Source organism: Somniosus microcephalus, chromosome 3, assembly GCF_052327205.1.
Source record: "Somniosus microcephalus isolate GS21.2 chromosome 3, FLI_Smic_1.0, whole genome shotgun sequence".
NCBI classification, from domain to species: domain Eukaryota; kingdom Metazoa; phylum Chordata; class Chondrichthyes; order Squaliformes; family Somniosidae; genus Somniosus; species Somniosus microcephalus.
The window spans coordinates 249,229,209-249,245,393 of NC_140989.1; the positions used below are offsets into that span (position 1 = coordinate 249,229,209).

Consider the following 16,185-nt stretch of genomic DNA (forward strand, 5'->3'; position numbering starts at 1 on the left):
CGTGAAAACCCGGAACTTGCAGGGCCCTTACGGGCGTGTACGCACCACATACGCATCCGTAAGCACTGGAAAATACAGGCCAGTGTTTACTCTTACCCCAGTCTCCCTGTAGACATTTATATATTGTAGCAGACATAGCATTTATGATGGTAACAAGAAAAACTTGCACTTATACAAATGAGCCAGGCATTCTAATTGATGAGATTTGATAATATTCTGTTGTAAAGGATCTGCATCTTAATGTTCCATCCTTTTCGGGTGCAAACTGATTGCTTTCTATTGCCTGACTTCACTAAGTACTAGCCCTGATTTTTTTTTAACTTCCATAAACACTGAACATTTCATGCAGAGTATTTGCAATAAAATGTTAATACATGCATTTTGTTGCCATGACTCATAATTTATTTGCAGATGATTCTTCCACAATATTGATGGCTAGCTGTGCACCTCTGTATGGTGACAAAAGTATCTACATATCTGTCAGAAAGAAATGGTATACAATTCTTGTCAACTAGAATTGAGTCATTCCCATCACTATAACATTGGAGAGTCAGTCTTGGCTTCCTGCTGCTGAGGCTCTGCCGTTTTCCGTGTTTCAGCTGCAGCAGTGGCCACTAAAGATTTCTGGCTAACAGTTGACATGATGTTAAGGAGGTCAAAAGGCAGAGGTAAGATAACGGTAGAGGTTTTCTCAGCAGCGAGTGCGTGCAGTGTGTGGAGATAGCGCAGCTGGACAGCAGCAGAAGATCCAGACAGAATGTCCGCTGCAGTTTTCAGGGCTTCTGAGGCCTCCTTCTCAGCTTCAGCCGCAATCACCTGCAATTCATTTACAAGGGTTTGAGAGTTAGGCTCACTACAAATCATTCCGTTTGCAGAAACTCATGCTTTCCTTAGATCTTAGGATGAAGGATACTTCATTAAATTGGTCCACCTGTAAGGGAAAAAGAATTCAGTCCAACTCTGATTTATACAACAGACATATTTTGTTTCTAGAGAGACAAGAAATGTCTATATAATTATTTTTTCTTTTAATACAGCTGCAAGAGGTCTTAAGGGAAAATTAGCCTGCAACCCTTTAAGCGTTATAAAGAGCAATGGGGTACTTGTTGCCATTTCTCAGTTACCATGTGTTATACTATCTTAAGGTGGCTTAGGAACAGAGAATGTTTGTACAACCCCCCAGTCAGTTATAATTGTCCCCACTGACTATCTACCCAGTTTTTCCCCAATTCCCATCTATAATAAATGGTTTGAAATGTTCTCATTTGAATCCAGTGTAGCTCTGTAATATTACCATTCTCCCATAACAAACAAATTACTCACTTACATTGGAGGATCATTTTCAAAGTACGCACTGGCAATGGGAACCCTAGGGCATTGTGCGTGCGTACATATACATGCAATTCTGTATTGAATGTGTACAATAGAACTTTCCTGATCAGTCTGTTTTCAGCTCAACAAGGAAGAAAGCAGCACTGGGCCTAGTTCTGGGGAATGAAGTGTGGCAAGTGGAGCATGTTTCAGTGGGAGAACATTTTGGGAACAGTCATCATCATATCATCAGGTTTAGAATAGTTATGGAAAAGGACAAGGTACAATCAGGTGTAAAAATACTTAACTGGAGGAGGGCTAACTTCAGTGAGTTGAAAAGGGATCTGGTGCAGGTGGATTGGAATCAAAACTGGTAGGTAAAACAGAACATTGGGAGGCCTTAAAAGAGGAAATGGTTTGGGTACAGAGGAGACACATTCTTATGAGGGGAGAAAGGAAGGGCATACAAAGTTAGAGCTCCCTGGGTGAATAAAGATATAGGGCTAAAAATTCATTATAGCCAAGAAATGGGCAGTGTTTAGACTAAAAATGGTTAAGTAGCACCAGCTGAAAATCGTCTAGACTGCATGCAAAATTCGTTCTCACTCATTAAAATGATTGCAGTCATGATTCTCATCTAAAAACCCAAGCTCATTGGCGTTACACTGAAAAGCTGGACCAATATCGGGTGTAGTCTAAACTCAAGTAATGATTGCCACCGGCTTTTTTTACTACATAAAGGGGAGGTTCATTGATGCTGCAGCACCTCATTCCCAGCATTGTTGAGTGTGGAGCTGGAAGAAGAAGAAGAAGAAGAAGAAGAAGAAGAAGAAGAAGAAGAAGAAGAAGAAGAAGAAGAAGAAGAAGAAGAAGAAGAAGAATTATTATTATTATTAATAATCCTGATGGCAGTTCGCCGTGGAAGCTTTGGAGGCATTGGTTTTAGCAGTGGAGAGAAGGCAGGCAGTCCGGTACCTGCCAACTGGCAGGAGGCCCTTGCCACAAGTCTGCCGGACTATGTGGAGGGAGGTGGCACACCACGTCATGGGCAGCACTGTGGTCCCCTGGACCCACACCCAGTGCAGGAAGAAGTTTAACGGCCTCACACGGGTGGTCAGGGTGAGTGAAGGCTTCAACAAATGCTACATACTACCATCTGTACCATGAGCTTCACACACTGCTCAATGTACCACACCCCCAACACTCACCCACAAACAATCTCTACCTAGCAACACACACACCCACATCTCACTCTGCACACAATGACAACTATTCAACTATGGCAAACACAAGGGTCATTAGTTATTAGAATTCATGTCATATGAGTGATAGGTTTATAGATAAATTTATTAAGTGTGTTTGGAATATTTTTGGTCTCTCTCATTTCACCTTTTTGCCCAGGTGGATGCTGTGATAAGCCATGAGACAGTGATTGTAGGATGGGGATCTGGGATTTCATTCATGTGAATCGGACTCTGATGAGCCGGTCACAGACTGCCCATCCAGAAGGCCAATTGTCTTGCTGCCTCCACCCTCCCTCGTGTTCCTCCTCCTCCTCCTCCTCATCCTTCTCCTCATCCTCTTCATTCTCGTCCTCTTCATTCTTGTCCTCGTCCTCTTTCTCCTCATCCTCCTCTACCTTGTCATCCTCCTGAAGTAATCCTGCGATCCTGCAGCCCCCATGACTGAGGAATTGTTGTAAGCAGAAGCCTTTAACAAATAATGAGTGACTTCTGCACTTGAATCAACACTCCCTGTCACCAGAAAAATGTGAAATAACTAAAGAAAGCTGTTTCAGTTGCAGGAAGTAGCAAACAGGCACTGAAACTGCAAAACACTGTCTGGTACAGCTAATTGGGGATGGTGCCTTTAAATATCACTGCTGCAGCCTGCTTCCTGCTGATAGATGCCAGCTCTCCCTGTTGTTGTTCTGTACTGCCATTAAGGTAAGTGGCTAAATCTAATGTTGGAGACTGGGCGTCCAGCGAGCGTTGCGCACACACTGATGTCACGATCTCCATGATGGTGAGCTCCCTGGTGATCGAGTTTACCAGCAGCACTGTCAGCAACCATATGATGTGCGGCGCTGGAACCGGCTTCAACTGTTGTTACAGCTGTCAATGACGTTTTAGCGCCACCTTGTGGTGCTAACGTGTGGTGCAAACCACATGAATTTCTAGCCCATAGAAGTTAAAATGAGACAGGAAAAAAGAGGCCTTTGGCAATTTTAAGGTTCACAATACTGTAGAGAACCAAGCTGAATATAGAAAGTACAGAGGAGATCTAAAAAAGGGAATAAGAGGTGCAAAGAGGGAACATGAGAATAGTTTAGTGGCTAACACAAAAGGGAACCCAAACGTCTTTTTATAAACACATAAATGGTAAAAAGGCAGTCAAAGAAAGGCTGGGGCCGATTAGGGTCCAAAAAAGAGACCTTCTTGTGGAGGTAGAGGGCATGGCTGAGGTACTAAGGAAGGAAAATTGGCTCATGCCCCCTATATACGAATAAATAAAAACTTAAAATGTTGCCAGTCCTCAAAGTAGAAAGGTCACCCTGTTCGGATGGGATGCATCCTAGGTTACTGAGGGAAGTGAGGGTGGAAACTGCAGAGCCACTGGCCACAATCTTCCAATGCTCCTTGGATATGATGGTGGTGCCAGAGGACTGGAGGATTGCAAATGTTACATATCTGTTCAAAAATGGGGAAAGAGATAAACCCGGCAACTACAGGCCAGCCAGTTAGTGGTGGGGAAACTTTTAGAGACAATAATCCGGGACAAAATTAATTTTCATTTGGAAAAGTATGAGCTAATAAATGAAAGTCGGCATGGATTTGTTAAAGGCAAATCATGTTTGACTAACCAGAGGCGACATGAGGAAACTTTTTTTTACGCAACGAGTTGTTGTGATCTGGAGTGCACTGCATGAAAGGGTGATGGAAACAGATTCAATAGTAACATTTAAAAGAGAATTGGATAAATACTTGAAGGGAAAAAAAATACAGATCTATGGGGAAAGAGCAGGGGAGTGGGATTAATTAAGTAGTTCTACCACAGTGCTGGCACAGGCATGATGGGTTGATTGGCCTCCTTTTGTGCTGTATGATTCTATGAATGAACAGCCATTGAATGTTTTATGTAACAAGCTGGTGTTATATTCCAAATGATGTGACAATTCGGTAGAGCTGGGTATCCCAGCCGGTAGAGCCCTAGTAGGTCCTGGGTTTAAATCTATCGTGGCTCACATCCTATCATTCTTCTGAATTATGTAAAGTAAGTGCTTGCCATGCTGTCATAGGATCTGTCTTTGGATGCTCCATGCTATTTGGAAATAGAAACAGGGACAAGTAACCTCACCCCATAGACATTTATCTGCAATGGGGATGGAGTTCCATGACTATTCTTTATCCTCTCTCTCGCTCTCTTTAGGTAATGCCTCCTAGTTTAAAATGGTTTCTCTCTGTTTATGAATTAGAAACAACTGATAAATTGACTTTAATGGTTCATGATCTTTTGTGGAAAATTCAGCATTTCCTTACCTTGGCTTTGGCCTGTCTATGTGCCTCTGCTTCCACCGCTAATGAGTGCTGAAGTTCTGCTGGCATGCGGACATCTTTACTGTGACCAGAGGTAGATAACCATTAACTGGATGTTATGCTTCACTAAATCCAGGCCTGCAATTTCACTCCAATATCAACCTCAGTTGTAACAATTGGCACAGTGAATACCGGTAATTACAATCACGCACTAAAACTATCCTACCTTCAGATGAAGCGCTACCAAAGTTTGAACATTCAGTTGATGTCATTTTTCCTGGCCCCTCTCCCTGCCATAATGGAATGTCTTTCACATTGTATCATCTAGTAACCTGGCTGAAGACAGTTGCCCAACTCCACCAAATGAGCTCAAGTGGCCATTCTTCTCAGGGTCAGTCATTATATTGAACTTTTCACAACGAAAGCTAACTTTACAAACAGTGCAGATGTAAGCCACTGCCCCTTGCTTATCATCACAAATTATAGCTCTGGGATTCACAGGAAAGCATGGGTCAGATAAGCAGCATAATGTTTACAAAGTGCTCATTCTTCACACTGACCTCTGCTGTGGTAACCTAAACTGATTCACAATGGATTGGGCCAGTTTTATTTCTTGATGTAGGGTATGTCAGTGGAGTCCAGGCATTTAACCACTCGTCCAAAGCAAAATATGGAGGAAAAATCAGACACCACTCAGGCTGCCCTTGTGAACCTCCTAGTGGTTGGCTTTGACATGACATGAGGAAGCTGAAGGTCAAGTTACCTTCATGTGTCTCAGTTGAGCTATGGTATGTACAGATTTTCAACTTAAACAAAAATGCTGGCATTTAAAACATATTTAGGGATTTAATTTTTAGAAAGGATATTTGAAGATATTGTAGGGCCTTATCCCAGAGTATTCTTTCAAGCACAAAAATCAACAGAAATTGAAAGCCACGTCTCTAAGCAAAAATATTTTTCTGCAAAAAGAAAGGCAGGTTTTCATTTATATAGAGCCTTTCATGTTCTAAGGACATCCCAATGCCCTTCACAGCCAATGAACTACTTTTTAAACTGTAGTAGTTCCATAGGCAAATTCAACAATTTACACATTGCAAGTTTCCACAAACAGCAATAAGATAAATGATCAGATAGCGAATGTTGGCCAAGACAACTCCCTGCTCTTCTTTGCAAAAGTGCTATGGAATCTTTTAGGCACATCTGAACAGACAGATGGCACCTCATTAATGCCTCCTCTAAAAATGGTACCACTGACAATGCAGCTCTCCCTCATTACTGGTCAGTTTCGATTATGTGCTTAAATCCTGGAATGGGGAGCTACCACTGAGCAAAGGCTGGCACTTGAAATTGATGATATCAATTTATGATTGATTTCTGAACATGATTCCATAGTGAATTTCCTTCTTTAAACCTACATTTCCGCATGTTCCACCTTGATTCCCCAATTGCAGGTTGCTGCATCCAGTGCTACCTGCAAAACAAAATGGAGCAGTGATTAGATTAGAATTTATAGGCCGCGATTTCCCCTACCTCGGCGGGTCCGGTGTGGCCAGGGTCGGTGGCGGATCCAAACCCCGCTGCTGGCTCTAGCCCGCTCTGTGAAATGATTTTACGCTGATTGGGCTTGTTAAGCCTGCCCAGCACGCTTCCCGGCCAAATGAAGGAAGCGGATCTGATGATGTCACTTGACGCGTCATCAGCCAGTTTACTTAAAGGGACCATGTGCGCAAATTGATTTTAACAGTTCTGCTGTCAGTATTCTACAGCACTGAGGTGCTGCAAACACTGACAAGCATTGCACAGAGTTGAACGGCTGCACCCAGGCTCTCCCAAGACTCCCTCCATATGTTTATGGAAGGAGTCACAGCATGCAGGCAGTTCCTCTTCCCTTCCCATGGGCGGAGAAGACCTCCCTAGGAGATCAACGCAGCCTGGTTGCACATTGCACAGAAGGACACAAGCAAGGATGTCGTTAGGAGGATCAGACTGCAGTGGCACAAACCTTTCAATGATCTCAGTAGATCATGAAACATTAGTACAAAGCCACACTTAACCTCATCCTGCTGTGCCACATCACATCCTCATCATTCTGCCTTCCCTACCCTACTCCTGCACATTCTTACTCACACCAACTTACCTTGCACCTCCACCCATCCCTCTCTATCTACATTATCACTTCCCCATCTCACTAGCCACCCCTCACACTTACCCTTATCCTTGTGCAATCATACCAAGTAACAACACACAAGAGTAGGCACTTGGGTGTTTTATCCAATGTTCGTGTAAAGTTTTTGTTAATGTAGTGTCAAACATTGAAATCTTTATTTTCAACACTTTGCGTTCTTGGACAGATGTGTGTGCACCTTTGCAAGTGACTTATTGAGTTGCAGTGAATGGTGAGACATAACGGTACCCCCCGCAATGGTGAGTGTGAAAGGAATGACCTGGGCATTGTAGGAATGCTTTATGGTGTTGGTGTGGGGTGGTGCCAACCTGGCGCATCATGTGGCAGCCAGGGTGTACAGCATCAAGTGAAGTAAATCTGGCTATGGTGAAGCCATCCCTGGAGTCCCGGGCAGCAATGTGGCCGGGTGCTGTTGCCCTCTGTCCTGTGCAACATCAGTTGATTCAGGAGAAGATTGGTGTTGCTGGTGCTGCTGATGTTGGGGCTGATCGTGGTGGAATTCTGAGGACCAAGGTAAGATAGTTTCAAGGGCACTGATGCTGATGGAACAGATGGCAGGTGAAGTTGAGATGACAGAAGCGATCTGCAATGGTGAGAGAGGTTGTTCCAATAAGGTGACACTGGATACAGAGTTTGCTCCAAACACTTGCAAGCTGCATAAAGCTCAATCTGGCTTCCAAATGCAGTAAGCAACAGCTTCTAACCTTGGAAAGTGAACAGCTGTGAAATGGGAGTTTTTATAGAACATTTGCAGCTGTCAAGTTAAGAAATCATCCCATGCTGACACAACTCCCAACCTCCTTACCTGACATGATCCCCAAGCAGTGGGGAAGCCGTGGGCGAATTCTTAAAATCTAAAGGTGAGTTTAAAATAGTTTTTAAGTGCCTGTTAACAAGCTCTTAATAATCTAAATTGCCTCTCCTGCCACTTGGTGTTGGGTCTGTTCTGTGATGACAGACCCAACATCTGGAAGACTAGTGTGGAGGTGGGTTGACAGCGGGTTCCCTACCCGCTGTCAAAAAAAAATTTCCCACCCGACCCGCCATCAAACGCGCCCACTGACCCCCTGAAAAATTCCTCCATAACGTATAAAATGACCAGTTTTTTATGTAAGTGTATGGGGCCAGCTGACTAGGACAGATGACTGGCAAGATCGTTTTATAATCTAGTACACTACCATGGACTGTCAAATCTAGAATTCTGATAGGGTGTGCATTTAGACTCTCTTAATTTTCATTACGGAAATGCTGCAAGCATAATATAATTACCTGGATGTACTGTAAATAATCAGTGTCCATTTAAAAGGCCATTTGACCCATCGTGCCTGTGCCAGCTCTTTGAAAGGACTATCCAATTAGTGCCACACCCTAGCTCTTTCCTCATAGCCCTGCAAATTTTTCCCTTTCATGCATCTATCCAATTCACTCTTGAAAGTTACTATTGTATCTGCTTCCACCACTCTTTCAGGACATGCATTCCAGATCATAACATCTCGCTGGCTGTGTCCTGGAGCAGCTCCTTTCATTTCAACAGGGGTTGGAACCTTGGACTGGGATTTGACCTGGAGAAGCCTACTGCTGTAAAACCACAATGTGCTGGGCACGTCTCTTGTGCCAGTCCAGAGTAAAATGTATCATCTGCTCAGAGTTCTGAACATGTAATTTCTGCACTTATTTCATGAATAAGACAATTACAGAGACATACTTGGCATAATGAGAATGGAGAAGTGCCTCTCCCAAGTCTTGTGGCTATTCAGTTGATGAAGCCTAGCTATTTTCACCTTCTCACAGATTCAGTGCCAATATGAAAAACGAAGGTTGTGATCAACTACAATAAAAGTGGCAGCTTTTCTTTCCATTCTGACATAGCTAAAAATATACTTTGAATTAATCACAGTATAAACTAATTAATTTTAGCTGCAATGAATATGCCATTATAGCAGGCAGCAGATCCTTCCACGTGTGCTCCGCTCTTAAATAACAAACTAATTTGGAACCTGACAAATGGGGAGCAATAAGCTTTCTGCACACTTGCCTCTGCAGTAGAAAAGAAGAAGATAATGCATAAACCATCATACTGTCACAAGAATTGACGTGTGAGAAAGATAATGAGCCAAATTTTGCTGTAGCAGGGCATCTAACGGCATCTGCCATTAGTTAGACTTGCACCTGCACTTTTCAGCTCAAAACATTTTTGCCCACTAAGTTGCTGAAAGTGTGAGCTGATAATGGCACAGTGAGGTAAATGGGGCATCTAGGACCTGAGAGAACAGGGCAAGCAACTGTGTATCTCCTTAACCAATGAGATTGAATGATTGAGAAATAAATAGTGGAAGGATTGAGAAGGAAGTGTAAGTTATAATGTGTGAATTCAATGTCAAATCAGGTACTGAAAGAGAAACAAAAGAGGGAAAGAAAGATAGGATTAAGAGAGAGAGAAAAAAGAGACAGAAAGGAAAAGTTAAAAAAAATTAAATATTAAATTTGATATCTTTAAAATTTCCAACAGCAATTAATACTGGAAGGAATGAGACTCCACATTTGCAATAGTTAATTTTCAGTGCCAGAGAGGTTGATTGGCAGTAATTAACATTTGTAATGAACATAGTTAAAAGGGTACTTACACTTAAAATTACAAGATTTAACTTTCTGTGGCAAGTTTAGTTCATATCTACCGTGCAAATACAGCAATTTCATGGCATCCAATGCATTTCAATGGTGAGGAAGACAGTGAAATGCCATTTTTGCGAAGCTAATGATGGAGTGGTGCAACTCAGACAGCAACTTTTGGGTATTGGGATTTAACCGCGCATCTGCCCCTCACCAGAAATTGCTGTACCTTTAATGCATAAATAATTAGCCTCACCAGTATTTTGACAGCAAAATCTGGTGCAAAGATTTGGTGGATAAGCCTAGCAGCCCTTTTAAGGAAATACATTTTTAATGCTACAGTAATGCTATTAAAATCTTATTGTACAGAAACCCATGGGGCTAAACCTATGATGACTTGCTTGCTGTACTCTAAGCCCCGTTCAACAATTAATCCCATGTATCACAAACAGACCACAGTGTCTGTATAATAATGTTACATTAACATACAATTAAATACTCTTGCATTTTATGATGCTGGCTTTAACAACAACATAAAATGCCTTTCAGAATTGTGAATTAAAATGAGTTTGGTAGGAATCCCTTCTGAGTCCAGAGGTTGCCATAAACAGTGAATCTTACCTAGAAGTTCTAGTATATTGGAGGGATGGGGAGGGTCTGCTGTATTGGAAAGCTACAGTATTAAACCAGAATGAAAAAAAGCAGAAAATCTGTAGGAGTTTATAGAGAAATCCTACCCTACCAATCTGCTCTCCCAGCTGAAGAAGGGTTTGTGAAGGCACAGGGTCAAATGGTATGATAATATCTTTCATTTATATAGTGCCTTTAATGTAGCAAACGTTAAAGGGAGAATGCACAGGATGTCAGAGTTGAAGAATTGAACAGTATAGAATGGCATGTATAGCTGGAGGAAATTGCAGAAATAGGTTGGACGAGGCTGTGGACTAACTTGTCAGTGAGGGTCATGATTTTGAATGAAATTAATTGGGTGAATGTGATAGCCAATGGAGGTTAGTGAGGACAGCAGAGATGGGCAAATGTAATTTACTGCTGGACAGGCAGCACTGATTTGGACAAGTTGGAGTTTGTATTGGATAGAGCTTTGGAGGCTGGTGAAGAGGCCATTGCAGAAGCCAAGTCTGGGGGGGGGGAGGGGGGTGGGGATAACAAAAATATGGATCAGCTTTTCAACCGTGGTGGGGGGCGGGGTAGGTAGGTGTACAGCCACATGACGTTGGAGATGGAATAGACGGTCTCGATAATGGATAGAATATGGAGTTTGAAGCACAGCTCAGGGTCAAATAAGATATCAAACTTGCACACTGTATGCTTCAGTATGAGTGATCAGCCTGAGGACAGGGATGAAGTGAAAAAAAGGGTACAGAGCTGTTGGCAGGAGGAGAATAGGATGGTTTGACCTTGGCAATGCTGAATTTGAAAAAGTTCTGGCTCACCTATGGCTTGATTTTAGACAAGCAATCTGGCAACACTGAGTTGTGAAGTTGAGGGTGGTGGAACTGCAGAGCTGGTTGTTGTTAACATATATGTGGGAGCTTACTCCAAGTCTGCAGATAATATTGTTACATGTAAATGAGAAAAAGGAGGGGGGTCCAAGGATGGAACTTTAGGGTATTCCTGAGGTGATTATGTAGGGGCAGAAGGAGAAGCAAGCATTGGTAGTTCCTTGAAGGTGGACCACACAAAAGAAGCAGTGGATTTGAATGAAGTGGTCAACTGTGTCAAACACGAGAGGTTGAGCAGGACAAGGATGGATAAGTTGCAGCCACAGAAGAGTTCATTGGCAATTCTGTGTCAGTGCTGTGGACAGAATGAAAGCTGAACTGAAGGGATTCATACAGAATATTTTAGGAGAGGTGGACATCCAGGTGGGTAGTGACAAAATATTCAAGAGAGGAAAAGGAGGTTAGATATGGGGCAGTAGCTGGAAAAGGTCACGGTGTGAGGTAGGAGTGAAAGCAGCAGTTTTGAAGGAGAGTGGAGGATAAATTGGGCGAATTCCTACACCTGGAAATGTAGCACCTTCAATTTCATATACCTTGATTTATTACCTTGATTTCATCGCCAATGCTTTTTCTTTCCAGGAGAATTTCATTGAATTTCCGATGTGCTAAGCTCCGTTTAATAATAGTTTGTACCAGCAGTGATACTGAGACAGAAGAGTTGGTGACACTTGTTAATGAGAGGGAGGCATTCTCCACCCGATAATAGCAGATGGCATTCACCTCAGCAGTCACCATGTCCTTGGATATAATCTGTAAAATAAATGCCAGCATCTTGAGTGTTACAACTTCTGCTATTGCAGTGGAGACCACTCAACATCAACTGAACACTAACTGGAACCAATCAAATCCTTCTCAATACCAACAGCTCAACATTTAGAAACTACTCTGAAGGAACAGCAACTTTATTCATAGTAGCTGATCCATAAAGACCAGGAAGGTCCCAGGTTTGATCCCCAGTTTGATTCCAGAAGGTTCCAGTTTGATCCCCAGTCATCTTAGTTGGGGGCATTCTAATTGGATTTGGGGTACAGGGTGTGGGGCAGGGGGAAATTAGGGTTCCCACTCCTTGTTGATATTCAGAGGCCCCTGCTGGACATATTCATGTATGTACGTGGGATTGAGTATGAAGGCTGTAAAGTGCCTAATTGAAAGATGAGGTGCTGTTCCTCGAGCCTACGTTGAGCTTCATTGGAACACTGAGAGGCTGAGGACGGAGAGGTCAGAGTGGGAGTGGAGTGGAGAATTAAAGTGACAAGCGAGCGGAAGCTTGGGGTCACTCTTACGGACTGAACGGAAGTGTTCCGCAAAGCAGTCACCCAATCTGCGTTTGGTCTCCCCAATGCAGAGGAGACCACATCATGAACAGCGAATACAGTATACTAAATTGCAAGTACAAGTAAATCGCTGTTTCACCTGGAAGGAGTGCTTGGGGCCCTGGACAGTGGGAAGGGAGGAGGTAAAAGGGCATGTGTTGCATCTCCTGTGCTTGTACGTAAAGGTGCCGGGTGAAGGGGAAGGGGTGTTGGGGATGATAGAGGAGTGGACCAGGGTGTCGCGGAGGGAGCAGTCTCTTTGGAATGCTGAAAGGGGAGGTGAGGGGAAGATGTGTTTGGTGGTGGGATCACACTGGAGGTGGCGGAAATGGCGGAGGATGATCCATTGAATGTGGAGGCTGGTGGTGTGAAAGGTGAGGACAAGGGGAACCCTATCGTGGTTCCAGGAGGGAGACGAAGGGGTGAGAGCAGAAGTGCAGGAAATAGAATGGACACGGTCAAAGGCCATGTCAACCACAGTAGAGGGGAATCCTCGGTTGAGGAAAAAGGAAGACATGTCGGAAGCACTGGTATGGAAGGTGGCATCGTCAGAGCAGATGCGCTGGAGACGGAGGAACTGGGAGAATGGAATAGAGTCCTTACTGGAAGCGGGGTGGGAGGATGTGTAGTCCAGGTAGCTGTGGGAGGCAGTGGGCTTATAGTAAATGTTTGTTAATAGCCTATCCTCAGAGATGGAGACAGAGAAGTCAAGGAAGGGAGAAGAGTCGGAGATGGACCATGTGAAGGTGAGGGAAGGGTGGAAATTGGAAGCAAAGTGAATGAAATTTTCTAGTTCAGGGTGAGAGCAGGAAACGGCCTGATACAGTCATCAATGTACTGGAAAAAGAGGTGTTAAGAATTGTGCAAGAGGTAACAAGCTTGGGTGAGGACACGGACTATGAGCTTGAAATTTTGAATCAGTACAGAACGGGATTCAGTAGAAAACATCAGAAATTGAAAATTGGTTTAAGGGAAAAAGGATAAATAGTTTTTGATGGAATAAAGAAGAAAAGGGAAGATCATGGGGGGAAAATTCGGTTGGTTTGCACCTCCCTAAGAGGGCGCTAATGGGGTGCAAATCAACTAGCGCCCGGGCACGGCAATGTTTGTGCCACTCATGAAATTAACTAGAGTTTTTGTGGCGACGCAAAAGTTTACCGCCCCGATCTCCTGCGCCTGCAGATCGTGACGTCAGTCAAGCGTGCAACGCCCTGGTGGCGCCTTGGACTGGATATTGAGTGGCACCCCCCTCCTTTCTGCCTGGCACAAGCAACGACAGGGTGACTGAAATGTTTCCCAGTCAGTGTGGGGCTGGGGGGGGGCGCTATTTAAAGGTGCCCTCTTCCTGGCTTTTTCTGTGGTAGACATTTTTGCACCACTCATTCTGACAGAGAGAGAGATTCTGGGAGAGAGATAGAGAGACTTCTGCATAGAGTCAACACTGTGTGAAGTAGTTTTGGCTACTGAGCATCACTTTGCAGGTACTTTTGGATTTGACCTTCATTACTTCGATTGCCAAGAGACTATGGGGGCTGCACTGATTCGGGGCATTGTCCTGCGCCTGCAGAATCGGAGGCAACAGAGATGCAGAGAGAGTGGCAATCATGGCCAGACGGAAGGGGGCCAACAGGCCTCTGCACAGGAGACCTTACCCTCACAGGGTATTCTGAGAACAATTCTCCTACATTAATTTGTCTGAGGTGCAGTGTTTGCGCAGGCTACACTTCAGCAAGGAGGTGGTCACTGAGCTCTGCCACCTGCTGCAGCCAGACCTGCAGCCTCAACTGAGGACCAGGACGTCTCTGTCAGTGGCAGTGAAGGTCACAGTGGCTTTGAATTTTTATACCACCGGCTCCTTTTCAAGCAGCTACTGGGGACATCGGCAATATCTCCCAGTTCGCGGTCCATTGCTGTATCCGTCCGGTCACAAATACCCTCTATAAAAGGAGATGCCAGTACATCTCTTTCCCTATGACCTGGGCCAAATAGCATGAACGCACATTGGGCTTTGCGAGGATAGCGGGCTTCCCCATGGTGCAGGGCACCATTGAATGCATGCATGTGGCATTGCGGGCACCGCATGAGAATGCAGAGGTTTTTTGAAACCGCAAGGGGTTCCACTCCTTAAACGTCCAGTTGGTCTGTGACCACAGACAGCTGATACTCGCTGTCAATGCCTGCTATCCTGGCAGCAGCCACGATGCTTTCATTCTGCGCCAGACTGGTGTGCCAGAACTTTTCCAGGCACCACATCAGCCAAGTGGCTGGCTCCTCGGGGACAAGGGTTATCCACTCTGCACCTGGCTGATGACACCGCTCCATAACTCCAACACGCCTGCTGAGCTGCGGTACAATGAGAGCCATATCGCCACCAGGAACATCATTGAGCAGACGATTGGCATGCTCAAACAACGGTTCCGCTGTCTGGACCACTCGGGAGGAGCCCTGTAGTACTCGCCTGAGCGAGTCTCCCTCTTCATGGTTGTGTGCTGCATTCTTCATAACCTGGTAATCCTCAGGACCCAGCCAATGCCACTAGGCCTTGGAGCACCACTGGAGGAAGAGGAAGAGGAGGAGGATGATCAGCAGCAGCACCAAGGCGGGAGGGAGGCCCACAGTGTTGAAACTCCAAGGGACGTCCGTCAATGACTGATAACAAGCCACTTCTAGGCCCCTACTGAGGAAATGGCTTCTGGCATTGAGAACAACATGAATGAAAGCAACCCGCAACCCCAAAGCCGGCCAAGGCAGCAATGATTCCAAAGACCAAGCCTGTACATTTTGAATACAAAAACATTTTTATTTTACAAACTCTGTGTGTGTCATTTCTTCATGACAAACTAATAGAAACAAACACAAAAAATCATTAATTAACATAACTGGTTCTCACAACCTGGAGATAATGTCCAAAACACTAAACAAAAGTTTGAACACGAACTTCAGCCTTTAATAAAAAAATTCCCAACATTCCGTCACACCGCCTACTTTTTGCCCTTCGAGGGTGATCTCTTTCCCTTGCGTACTTCCCCCTTCCACTCTACTGCTCCTCCGTAATGGGGCCCCAGTGACTGCAGCAAGGCCGGTGGAAGGCTGTTGATTGTCAGAACCAGAGACTACAGATGCCCTTGAAGGACGGCCTCGACCAGCTCTGGGCCTGGAGGGCCCGGCTGCAGACTGCACCAACTCCACATGGGCGGCAGCAGTCTGGGCTACAGGCGGTGGCAAATGCAATGGGGAAGTGACAGTGGTGGCAGCAGGAATGCTGTCATCTTGAGAGAGGACAGCAACTCCCTGCTTGACCAACACACTGGCACTCCCATGGGGCAGCACCTCAGCATCCAGAGCAATCTGCTGGAGCACAGATTGCTGGCCTGCTACAGCACGGTGAGAGCCCCGGGGAAATGTGTCTGAACCAGCGACAATGGCAGCAGTCAGTGCTTGCGAGGCCTCATTCTGAGTCTGCATGAGACCAGTCTGAGATTGGATCACGGCAGCCAGTGACTGAATTGCAGCACTAAGCATTTGCGAGGCATCCGCCTGTGCTACAGCGAAGTGCTCCACACTCCTTGCTAGTGCTTCAGTGCATTCGGGCACCCTTCCCACTGCACCCATGAGCTGAGTGTGCATGTCCACCACCTGGATGTTCATTTCAGCGGTGAGCCGCTCCTCCTCTGTGTCCAGTGCAGCAGGACTCGCTGGCCTACTCT

The 16,185-nt window shown here is 44.9% G+C and overlaps 1 protein-coding gene across 1 annotated transcript in view; it reads right to left on the reverse strand.

The window, feature by feature from the left end:
- Nucleotides 1-238: 238 nt before the first annotated feature.
- The window catches only part of LOC147121817 (podocin-like), a 37,714-nt gene continuing 21,767 nt past the window's right edge, over nucleotides 239-16,185 (reverse strand). The window contains exons 5-8 of the mRNA XM_085982325.1: nucleotides 11,712-11,915; nucleotides 6,263-6,318; nucleotides 4,851-4,929; nucleotides 239-816 (exon numbers count right to left, since the gene is read on the reverse strand). Of these exons, the coding sequence (XP_085838451.1) occupies nucleotides 535-816; nucleotides 4,851-4,929; nucleotides 6,263-6,318; nucleotides 11,712-11,915 (621 nt within the window). The 3' untranslated portion in view covers nucleotides 239-534. The remainder of the gene's footprint in view (nucleotides 817-4,850; nucleotides 4,930-6,262; nucleotides 6,319-11,711; nucleotides 11,916-16,185) is intronic.